The sequence below is a fragment of the Octodon degus genome, unplaced genomic scaffold (assembly GCF_000260255.1).
Source record: "Octodon degus isolate 3935 unplaced genomic scaffold, OctDeg1.0 scaffold00169, whole genome shotgun sequence".
NCBI classification, from domain to species: domain Eukaryota; kingdom Metazoa; phylum Chordata; class Mammalia; order Rodentia; family Octodontidae; genus Octodon; species Octodon degus.
The window spans coordinates 5,537,564-5,550,010 of NW_004524745.1; the positions used below are offsets into that span (position 1 = coordinate 5,537,564).

Sequence of the window (12,447 nt, forward strand, 5' to 3'; positions counted from 1 at the left end):
TCTCTCTCTCTCTCTCTCTCTCTCTCTCTCTCTCTCTCTGTGTCTCTGTCTCTCCCTCTGCATGCTTCATTCATTGGTCTTCTACCAATGTTATGTAGAGCTTTAGGGAACACTTCTATCTTTAGAAAGAAGTTGTTTTCTGCTTAGCATCACCAGCAGCTGTTACCTTTCTGTGTAGCTAACTAGTAGAAGAATGGTCATCATTAATTTTTCCACTGTGTGAGTGGAATGAAACTCAAAGGCTGTCAATGCATTTATAAAAAGAACCCAAAGAAGATGGTTCTTTTAAATACCACAGTGTTTTATTATTAACAGTTATGTCAAGTGGCATAACTGTGGCCTGTTTATAGATATGTGCTTTCAAATCAATAATAACAAGTTGAAAAGGAATGAAATTAGAGATATTGGGTTAGAAGTTTGGCGTTGATTGTAGATGACAAATTTAAAGTATCTATTCTGAATAGAATATCTATTATAACTTGATTTATTTTCAGCTGGAAGATACCAAGCATTCTTGATCAGAAGCAATATTTAATTGGGACTTCAGCCATTATGCAAGCCTCTTCTAAACTATATAAAATCTTATGCCTTAATTATTACTGAGATGAGGAGAAAGATGGGAGAGGGAGGGAGGGAAAGAGATATATTTATGTATGTAAGCAGAATGGTTTGGATAATTGTATTGTGGATTTCTGCTGGTCTGTGAAAATGCTTAATTAATTCTTAATGTTAATGCTTAGTTTTTAGTCTTTTCTATTTTTTTCTTTTTCTCTTAATTTCTGTATTTTTTTCTTTTCATCATTCTTCTAATTTGTCATGCATATATCTGATAATCTGAAGAACGAATTTGAAAAGAACACTATACAATATTAAAGATACTGCCAAATTCATATTATTTTGTTTAGTGAACCTCTGTATCATTCATAATTTATTGTTTTAATACTATTCTGTGTTCTTTTTTAAACAATATTTACCATGTAGTTTGCTTTTACACCACCAGGGGGCAAACATAACTTTATAAATCTTCACCAGATTGTGAAATGTAAAACAGTTTCAGCACCTAAGTACTGAACTTTATTTTACTTTAATACTGAAAAGACATATGAAATACAATGTGATATATTAATCAAACATTTCCCACATTTTTTTTTTACAATAGCACTTTTCGCTTCTAGAGAGTCATATCACAAGTATCCAAATATCTTTTCAAATATACAATTCATGCTGAAAACGTTACAAATCATATGTGAAAAAGAACTCTATCCTGGATCAGTTTTTTGCATTGTGGAAAAAAAGGAAGGATTTGAGAACACAGATTCTGATACGGTAGGTAATCTGATACGGTGGCTTTATCCTGCGCCTGTGATAATTTGGCTGTCAATTCGGCAGCCTTTGCTGAACATGCCTTTAGCTGGTGGGGAGCAGGGCGGGGTGCTCGGGCAGTATCTGCTATTTTATGCAGCAATTTGCGCATTTTCTGAAGGGAACTTCAGCACAACTACTGTTTTGAATGGAGAAATGCCATGAGAGTTCTTCCAGATAGGTCCCATGTCAGCCATTCATTCAGAATCACAACAAAATTTACACTGATTTATAAATTAATATTTTTAAGTATTTTATTTGCATTCCAAAGAACATATATAAAATGAAGAAACAAGTGTAATATTTCATGCTCCCACAACTCATTTGTAATATTCTAAAATTCAATTAAAAACTTTAAAATATAGTTCAAGATGAGGAATTCAAATAATTATTAGAAGAAAAAAATGATACTAGTATGTAAATATCTCTTCTTTTTTTCTCCTAATGAAGTAATAATTTTATTTAGTTGTGGCTAAGTATAAGATTAATATTAAAAACTTCCTATATGGCATTCATGAAACATTCACAAATGAAATTTAAGAGATGACACTTATTACATCTTTTTTTGTGAATTTAGAACAGGGTCTACAGGGTGTACAGGGTCTCACCACTTAGATCAGACTCCGTGATTCTCTTGTTTCCAGCCTCCCAAGTGCTGGGATTACAGGTGTGCACGGCACCACGCCCCATCTCAAGTGCCATCTCAGTGCGCCCTGGGGGTGGAGCCGGCATGGCACGCCAGGGATCGAACCCCAGCCACTGCACTCTGCCTGAGCAGGCTGAGCTATCTGGCTGGCCCTAAAAAGAGACCCAGAACAGCTTTGAGATTCACTAGGAATCTTTTTTTTTTTTTTTTTTTTTTTTTGGTGGTATCAGGGATTGAATTCAGGACCTTGCGCTTGACAGGCAAGCACTTATTCCACTGAGCTATCTTATATCTTAAAAGTATGAAATATCTAGTGGTCAATTCATGAATTTGAGAAGGCACTACCAATAAATTGTAGAAAATCATTCACAACAATAAAACTGAAATAAGTGGTCACCTTAGATAAATATCTCTTTTATTTATGTAATTTCTTGTTATGAAATAAGCTACAATTAGGCAAGCACAAGCATAAGAGACATATAATTGAGCATGTTTTATTATTATCATGAGGTTTATTGATAACATTTAGATATACACAATGATCACATTCATCATAGGGAATTTGTATTTGTATGTGATTTTTCTTTTTTGTGTGTGCAGGGTCTCACTAAGCAGCTCAGACTCATAATGATCCTCCTGTTTTTAGCCTTCTTAGTGCTGGGATTACTGGCATGCACAGCCACACCCAGACTCCATCGCTGGTTCAGCACACCTGGGGCAGGTCCAGTGTGACATGTGGTGCCAGTGATTAAAACTGGTCCCTGTGCTTACTTAAGAAGTGCTTAGTCAGCTGAGCTATCTTGCCGGCCCTCATGATATTTCTTGATTTTTCTTATTTTCCCCATTCCTTTGCCCTCCCTTCAATTCCTCTTTTCTTCTTATTTACAAAGCTTTGTTCCCACTTTATCCTTATTTTCTCATTTTTCCTTTTCTCTGCCTTCAGCTTCCCCTTTCCTCTCACAAGTATTCTAGGTCTTTTCTGGTCCCAAATGGATTTTAGGATTTTTTTTTTCTAGGTCTGTGAGATATACTAATAGTATTTTTATTGAGATTGCATTAAATTTATATAACAATTTGGAAATATGACCTTTTTCACTATATCCTATCCAAGAACAGAAGACATATTTCTATTTTCTGATATTCTTTTTAATTTCCTTGTTCAAAATAGTGTAGTTTTCAGTGTAGAGATCATTCACTTCCTTTGTTAGATAGAATCCTAAGAATTTCATTATTTTTGATGCTATTGTAATAGTGATTGTTTCCCTAATTTCTTCCCCAGTAAATTTGTTACTTGTTTAGGGTAAAGCTATTGTTTTGAATGTTGACTTTGTATCTAGCTATACTACTCAATTTGATAACTAAATCTAGAAATCTTTTGGTGGAGTTTTTGGGTCTTCTATGTGTTAAGTTCTCTGCAAATAATGATAATTTAACTTATTCCTTTTCTATCTTTATTGATTTTATTTCTTTCTCTTGTCTAATTGCTCTTGCAAATGTTCCTAGAACTATGTTGAGTAAGAGTGGTAGTAGTGGAAATCCTTGTCTTATTCTTGATTTTAAAGTGAAAGCTTTCAGTTTTTGTTAATTTAAGATGATGTTGACTGTTGGTGTGTTATAGATAGCTTTTATCAGAGTGCGATAAAAACTATTCTAATTTTGTGCAGGGATTTAATTATGAATGGGTTTTGGATTTTGTCAAATGAGTTTTCTGCACTTATCAAGATGATCATGTGAGTTTTATCTTTGGTTTTCTTAATATAGTGTATTAAATTTAGTGTTTTGTACATGTTCACCATCCCTACATCCTTGAGATGAATCTTACTTGGTCACAATATCTAATCTTCTTGATGATTTGCTGCATTCTGTTTGCCAGCATTTTATTAAGGATTTTTGTTTCTATGTTCATTAGGGTGGTTGGCCTACAGTACCCTTTTTTGATTGGATCTTTCTCTGGTTTTGGTATCAAGATAATATGTGCTTCCATGAATCACTTTGGATTCTTGCTTTCATTTAAATTTCATTGAGGAGTTTGAGAAATACTGGCATCAGATCTTCTATGTATTTCTTTTGTAATTCAGCAGCAACTATCTCAGGACCCAGGTTTTTCTTTGTTAGTAAGTTTTTAATTACATTTTCAATTTTGTTGACTGAAATTCGGCTATTTGGAATTTTTATATCTTCTTGATTCAACTTTGGGAATTCATATGTATCTAGGAATCTATGCATTTCGTCTATATTTTCCATCTTATTAAAGTTTTTCAAAGTTGATATTAATGACCTTCTGGATTTGTGCAGGGTTTATTGTGATTTTACCATTGTGTTGCTAATTATATAAATATGAGTCTTTTCTTTCCTTTATTGATAAAGTTGGCTATGGATTCATAAATTTTATTTAATCTTTCAAAGAACCAACTCTTTGACTGATTGATTTTTTGTATTGTTTTCTTCATCTTAGTTGTATTAATTTCTGCTCTGATCTTTATAATTTCCTCCTTTATACAAGGTTTTGGCTTGTGTTCTTTTCTTTCTAGAAATTTGAGGTTCAACATTAGGTTGTTTATCTAAACTCATTCTGTTTTCAAGGTAAGAAAGGTTGCTGCTATAGATTGTCCTTTTAGGATTGTTTTCCTTGAGTCTCATAAATTTCGGTGTATTGCATCAGTATTATCATTTAATTGTATATACTATTTATTTTCTTCTCTAATTTCATCTGTGACCCATTGGTTGTTTAGTAATGTGTTAATTTCAATGTGTTTATAGAGTTTTTGTGATTCCTTTTGCCATTGAGTTCCAATTTGATTGTACTATGGTTTCATAATGTGCATAGGATAATTTCAATCCCTTTGCATTTACTTTAGGGGTTCTGTAGCTAGTATGTAGTTTATTTTGAAGAGTGTCCTATGTGCAGCTGAGAAGAATGTGTATTCTGATATTATAGTGTGGGACACTGTAGACATCTACTAGATCCATTTGTTTACAGGTTTGGTTCTATTCTTATATCTTTTTTTTTTTTTTTTTCCGGAACCAGGGATTGAACTCAGGCCCTTGCGCCTGCCAGGCAAGTGCTTATTCTACTGATCCATCTCCCTGGCTCCTTGTTTGTTGATTTTTATCTGTTTGATCTATTTGTTACAATGGGATGTTAAGGTCCCCCATTATAGCTGTTTTAGTGCTTGATTTTTCATGTCCACTAATATTTGTTTTTTATAGTTTGTGCACTGGTATTTAGTGCATATATATTTATGATTGTTATCTGTTCTTGAAGTTTTTCCTTAACAAATATTTAGTGACATTTTGTCTCTTTTGATCAGTCTTGGATTGAAGTTTACTTTGTCCGTAAATACAATTTGTAGGTCCTCTGCCTTTTTCTACGCTCCTGTTCCATGGAGTATTTTTCAATTTTTATTTTTTAAAAAGAATATTGTTATCTATGCTTTGACTTTCAGTCTATGGACTTCTTTTTAGGCTAAATGTGTTTCTTGTATGCAGTATATTGGTGAATCTTGTTTTTGTTCCATTCTGCCAGTCTGTTTCTTTTGATTGGTGAGTTGAAACCATTAATGTTGATAGTTATAAGTGATATGTATTGATTTATCCTGATTACCTAATTTTCCTTCTACTGGTCTGCTGTATTTACCCTCTGTTAATTGTCTTGCCTGGTGGATTCTTTCTATTGGAATTTTTGTGACTGTAGTCTTTATCTCTTTCTAAAGTATCTTTCAGAACATTTTGTAGAGCTGATTTAGTGATCATGAATTTCTTTAGTTGTTCTTTGTCTTGGGTGTCTGGAGGTCTGGGGTTACATTTTGCTTCTGCTTTTTGTCATTTTCTATTGATTTTCTTTTGTTTTATTTTTCTGTGTTGATGCTTGTAACTTTTTTTTTATAGTAGATAGCTTTATCACTAGTATCAAGGCTTCCCTAAGGGATATCTGTTCCTCAGAGATGTCTTGTAGGTATTGGTGGTTCTTGGTCTTTGTATCTGTCCCTAAACCCTACCTACCTTCTTTGTTAATTATGAGAAGTTGCTATTTATTTGGCCCAGCACCCAGTCCTTTGTTACTGCATTATGTTGATGGTTATGACTGCAGCTAATGACAGTGTTGCCCTACAAGGAGGAATGTCTCATATGCTATCCTGGCTAAGTAGTAAATTGGCAATGACAATAACATCAAGTACAGCCTAAAACTTGACAAACTGCGGTAGCTAACCATAGGGGCAAAGCTACAGCAATATAATCAAGTCCACCATCATTCAGGATCTTGTACACAAGGAGATTCCCCTTGGTAGAATGATTTTACCCTGTGATATGGAAATTTAAGAGGGGAAGGAGAGAAAACAGAAAGGTAAATGAAGAGAAATACAGTAGAAGCCAGGTTGGAAGACAAAGGACCATCCAGGCTTTAGGAAACTGAAGACGGCAGGCGAGAGAGAATGAAGAGAAAGTAAAAAGTTATTGAGGCAGACCTAGAAGTCTAGAGAGGATGGTCACTTACGTGGAAATATTATAAAACCAAGAGAGATAGTTGAGGAAAAAGACAAAGAAGACAAATTTTAGACAAGTACAAAAATAAAGACCAAACCAACCTAAAAAACGCAAAAAAACACATAACCCTCCAAAAGCTGTTTGTCTCTGTTTCTCACAATTGCTATAGCACCCTCAGACATAGATGGCCCAAGACCACTCCCACTGTGTACAATTGGCTCCTCCCTGTGAGACCAGCCTTCTGAGTTCCACTTCCACTGGCATGACTCTGTCCTCTCACACTGGATTGGGGTGGGGCGCTGTGGCCTATTTCTCTGCTCTGCTGTTGATTCAGAGATAATGGATCCTACTTTGATCTGTGCTTTGGAGGGAGGGCTATAGTGCTTTGGTAGCAACCAAGCCTCACTGGTTGAAGGGCTGGAGGGATTCTTCTGTTCCACTCACTATCTTTGCTGCTGCCGCCAATGTTGTGCACCACCAGGCTACTGTGGTCACTGGCTTAATGCTTCTGCTGCCCTCCGGGGAAGCAGCCCAAGGTTGCCTGGCCCACCTCAATCTCCTCTCTCACACCGGGTAGTGGTGGAGTGCCACTGCTGTTTAAATCTGAGCTTCTGTGGCCATCTGACTGATAACAGGGCAGGAAGGGTCATGGATCTCTTTCAGTGTGGTCTCTCTCCTTGTTATTGTTAGGGATTTCAGTTGCAGCACATAACAAAAGAGAAGCTGGCAGGCCTCTGGGTAGGGAGTAGTGCTGACAAAATTTGCTGCCAAGCTGCTCTGTCCTCTATATAGGGGAAAGCACAAGAGGCCAGGGGCCTTGTATCCCAAATCTGTCCCATTTGGCTTGAGTTAGCCATGCTTTTGCAGGCCCTCCATTTCTTGGAGACTTCATGGCGCAGTGAAGCTTGCTTGGCGTGCAGGTGGTATCCACTGCCAGCCCCAGGGGCTAGATTACTGTTTTATAAAGTCTCATGTCTATGTTGTGTTTCACATACAAATTTCTTATTTCAGAATGATTTGGGTGTCAGGATGTTTCCCTCCCTTTCCTCCTATTACCTATGTTTTTAGTGATTTTCAGCTCAGTGTGGCTCCTCTAGTCAGCCTTGTTGAATATCTCTGTGCATGTTCTTTATAAACTGGTGTGATTTGAAAGACAGACTGTAGTCTCTGAAGTAATGTCATTTTTCCATTCCTCACAATTTTTTCAAAAGGGAGACAATGATCACTTTGAAATTTTAACTTTTTCAATATTTTATATGTTTATTTATTTAGTTATTTATGTATTTAGTACAGGGTCTACAGGGTCTCACCACACAGATCAGACTCATAGTGTTCCTCCTGCTTTCAGCGTCCCAAATGCTGGAATTACAGGTGCACGCCACCACTTGCAGTCTCAATTGCCATCTCAGCACACCCCAGGGGTGGGGCTGTATATTTATTTTATAGATTATAAGTAGTAATCTGTTTTTAAAAAGCATATTTTTTAACATATCATACCTGAAACACTAAAGTAATTGAAGAAATATCCCGTTTCTTGTGTGACCTCACAGGTCTTCTGTGTTTCTTTCAGGCATTTTCTAACATTAACTATAGAATAAAGAAAAGTACTTTTTTCCCTGCATCTATTTAAAAATCTTCATAGACCTAGATGTTTAGCTCATTACTGATGATCCATTTATATGAGTGTCAGTTACTAAAATAATTTGAGTCTTTTGGTTATAATTACTAAAGAACACAAATTCTATCATATAAGGAAGGCTTTTGCTTTTAATTATTAAAAAACAGGAATTTCATTGACTTTGACAAATAGTACACTTTAGTGAGCTTGTGGCCTGCAGAGCCAGAACACTGGATTGAGTTTACACTCTGTCTTTTGCTCAGTACTAAAGCTGGCTTTTCTAAGCATAGTTGTCACATGATAATGGCAACATAGTTTTTTAGAGAGGTAGCTTTAAACCGAGCTAAAACATATTGTGTCCCTTACTACCTAGTTTCATCTGTTCTGAAGCACAAATTGTTTCCAGAAAACTAGCAGAAACAGTTTATATTGTAATATGATTAACAGTCTCACTCTGAGACACTTTAGGAGTCCAAAAGCACTATCTAAGTTTGGGATATTTTGTGTTATACCGTAATTGTAAGTGTGTACTGTAAATTGGATTATAAATTCTTTAACATTAGCAGCACTATCCTGTGATTCATAGCCCATTATCCAGGAAACATGTTTGTTTTCATGACATTGTATTCACGTACAATGTCAAATAGCCCCCAAATGACAAAAAGTGGCATAAAATTCAGAGACCTGAATGTGAACAGCCAAAATAGAGTGTATGTTTCAAAACTTGTTTCTCTTATTAAAGAGAATCAAGTCAATCATTCAGAATTGATTCACCTAAATTTTAATAAAATTCAAGATGGTTTTATCTTGAATTGATAAAACTTGTCAGAACTTTCATATAGCAGACTAGCAACCCTTGTGTAGGTGGGCTTTGCCAAGTCCAAGGTATACCACTGCAGCCAGAAGCCCACCACAAGAGAGAAAATGAAAGCAGTACAGAAAGTGATGGTTAAAAGACAAGCCAAAAAAAAAAAAAAAAAAAAAAAAAAACAGAAACAAAAAGAAAAGAAGGAAGAGAAGGAAGGAGAAAGAGGGAAAATGTTCTATTAGAATTATTTAATGCTGTGTTCAGTGCTTATAAATATATTTTAATTTTTATCAGACTGAATATGTATATAGGTTTGCTGTCAAATTGTTATAAAAATTGCTACACATAGAGCCTTAATTTCTGTACTCCTTTAAGCAGTAGCAGATGATACTTATCTGCAACCACATCTTAGTAGTACTGAGTTAGTGGAAAGGCAAAGAAGTAAACCACTTGCTCTCAAACCATTGCTTCTTGTTGCCGTACTAGGCTGGTAATCATTGTATTTTATTAAATTTTATGACAATAGTGATTATAGAAATTCAATTAATTTTGGAAAAGTTGCTTTTGGTGACACTAATGTCCTTAAGCCAGAAGTCAACAGGAGTACTTCTGCATGAGGCAACTTGGTTTTATTTATTTCTTGGAGGCTGGGCAATGGGGTTAGCATAGAAAACCATGAGATGTCTTAGCAAGGAGACTTGGAGTGCATCAGATGTGATAGGATCTGAGCTCGGGGAAGCCACAGAAGCAGGGTTTCCTTCTGGGTTCTACGTTATTGGGGCAATTCTGTGATTATTATGTGGGATACTGAGTTTATTTTTGTGTCTGCTTAAGGAAAATATTGTCAAATGACTTTGTGTACTTATCATGGTTTCAGTAATAGTATTTGAGGTGGGTTTTAATTTAATTTATTTAATTTTATTTTAAAGATAATAAAATAATTTAAAAAATTAGAAACAATACAGAATTTTAAAAATCAAGATGATTGGAATTCAACAATGGTTGTTACATTTCATATTGTTGTCTTGCAAGTAGTTTTTCAGATGACCAGATATAAACATGCAAAATTGGTCAAAAGTTTAAATATTAACCTTACTTTCAATAAACCAACAGAGATTAGTAATTCATACTCATCTGTGAAATAAATCAGACCTGCATGTGTAAACATGGTATTGTCTCCCCCCAGCGTAAGAAACTGAAAGAGTATATAAAATCCGTAATGTACAGTGCATATTGTGAAAGGGAGAGAAAGCCCTCAATAAGAAAGAACAACTGGGATGAAGGAAGGAGAAAAGGAAGAAGTGGAAAATATATATATATATATATATATATATATATATATAAAATAGCTAAGATAAATGTACTACTAATTTCTATTGCTTTCTTTTTTTTTAAAGAGAAGGAACAGTTACTTTATTGTTGAGTCTCACTTTGTGTTCCAAGCTGACCTTGAACTCTCCACGTCTCATGCTGGCCTCACCCTTGAAAGTGATCTTTCTCCCTCAGCCTCCCTGGTACTAGGATTACAGGCACGCGTCACTGTGTCTGGCTTGTGGTGGTATTTTGTAAGTTTTTGTCTAACAAGGGATCAAAATGAGCTGACTGTGAGTGCCAGAGCAGACTGTAATAACATAATGTCGAATCAATCCCAGATGTCAAAAGCTGCTTTTTCTCTTTCTCAATGATGAGGAAAAATAGCATCATATGAAACTGAAAATAAGATGTAAATCTTGTTCATTGTCTCAGTCCTTATCTTTTCTTTATCAGATGCTTCCAGGAATTATCTCTGGTGATGGAACATAAGTGTGTTAGCAGAACAATTTTTCACCTGACTTTTAAGAAGTCTATGTAGTCATGCACTATATGTGATTTTTTTTAAAAAAAATTGTTTTGAATAAATTAGACAAGCCAATGTGAAGTTTCAAACATAGATCTACTCACCTATTTTTTCAGAATAAGTTTGCCACTGTCAGGCATCCAGGATGAGATACTGACAGGAGTCTGAGAAGAGAATTTCAGTTACATGGCTTCTGCTATTTGGATGGGCTTTACCATAAAGCAGAAAATAGAGTTATGTGTACATCTACTGAAGTCAGCATGTCTCAGTCTGTGCCTCACATAATTTTACAGTAGAGCTTTGTTGTGGAATAGCTTAACATTCCAAAGACTTGTTTTCATTTTCCTTTTAGTAGTATTGTTCTCCAGAGCCAGTAGGCTTGTGAGGACGTTGTCTCTGTTAGGCTTTTACCTCCAGTGTCTCCCTGAGTTCCTGACATAAAGTGAATTAATATACATCTGTGGCATTCACCTAACAGTTCACTAGAAAGTTGACACGACTTTGTTTGGGTTTAGGTGTGCATTTCTTTTCTTCTAGTTGAAGGAGATCAACATCAGTGTTATCTTTTCTTTGACACTGTGGTGTTATTTTATACCATAAAATCTTGGGAGTCCTTCATAGTCTATGAGTTTTTTAACAGGAAAAAATATCAGGTAGGTTAACAGTTTAGTCACATAAAGCAGAATTCATATTTGTGTCTTCAAGTTGGCAAGGCCTCAAGGAGAGTACCACGTCACTGTTGGATCTCAAAGACTTTGGGAGGACAATGAAATCTATAAAACTGTCAGGAAGAACTGTGAGAAAAAATAAGCAACAGCTTATTTGTTACCTGAGTTTGTAGCTTTTAACAGACCTTAAAATACTTATCAGATGTTAATCATGTCCTGTAAAGCAAGTCTTCTGTTCCTTAGAAGTAGAAACTCACATTTTAAAATCTAGTTTGTTAGATCTTTGTTCATATTTCTCCTGTTTACCTTTCTCCTAGTATCAGGGAGAATAAAGTCACATAGTGTTTAAAACAAATATATCTAGTTGTCCCTTAGAAAATGGAGGATTTTTGTCTGATTATAAAATTCGTATCACTGAAAGTACTGTGTGAAAATATATACATTGGGTTCAGGTTAATTATATATACTTACAAAAATATGCCAGTGTAATTATTCTCCTTACTGAAACATGAAGCGTAGCAGAATGTGCATTTAAAATTTGTTTTCATGTTTGTTTCAGTCAAAGAACTCTTTCCCAGATAATAATTTTAATCCGAATTCCAGGCACATTTGCAGAGTAATCATGGAGGACATGAAGTGAGCCCCCTGCTCTGGCACTGCGTTGCTGCTTGGTTTTGTGTTCAGAGCAGCAGCCCTCAGCTGAAGAACGTGCTTGAGCATCTCGCCATGCATAAAATGCAGCTGCAGGAGAAATGCTGGTAAGAGCGAGACCATGAATCCAGACAAACACGTGGAGAAACTTGTGTGTAAATGTTAAACAGCCTTTGTATTTAAATGTCAATCACCCTTCAGTTGACTATGAAAAAAATATATTATCAGTTCCATAGATAAAGGCAATTTACGTATTCCTTATTAGTTTATATTATCAATAATTTGCTTTGGGCTGGGGAGATAACTCAGTAGATTAAATGCTTGCCTGGCAAACGCAAGGGCCTGAGTTCAATCCCCAGTACCGCAAAAAAA

At 35.5% G+C, this 12,447-nt stretch overlaps 1 protein-coding gene across 1 annotated transcript in view; it reads left to right on the forward strand.

The window, feature by feature from the left end:
• Tmem232 (transmembrane protein 232) overlaps nucleotides 1–12,447 on the forward strand; it is a 254,152-nt gene that overhangs the window by 41,828 nt on the left and 199,877 nt on the right. The window contains exons 6-7 of the mRNA XM_023703402.1: nucleotides 1,160–1,326; nucleotides 12,028–12,182. Coding sequence (XP_023559170.1) covers nucleotides 1,160–1,326; nucleotides 12,028–12,182 — 322 coding nt within the window. The remainder of the gene's footprint in view (nucleotides 1–1,159; nucleotides 1,327–12,027; nucleotides 12,183–12,447) is intronic.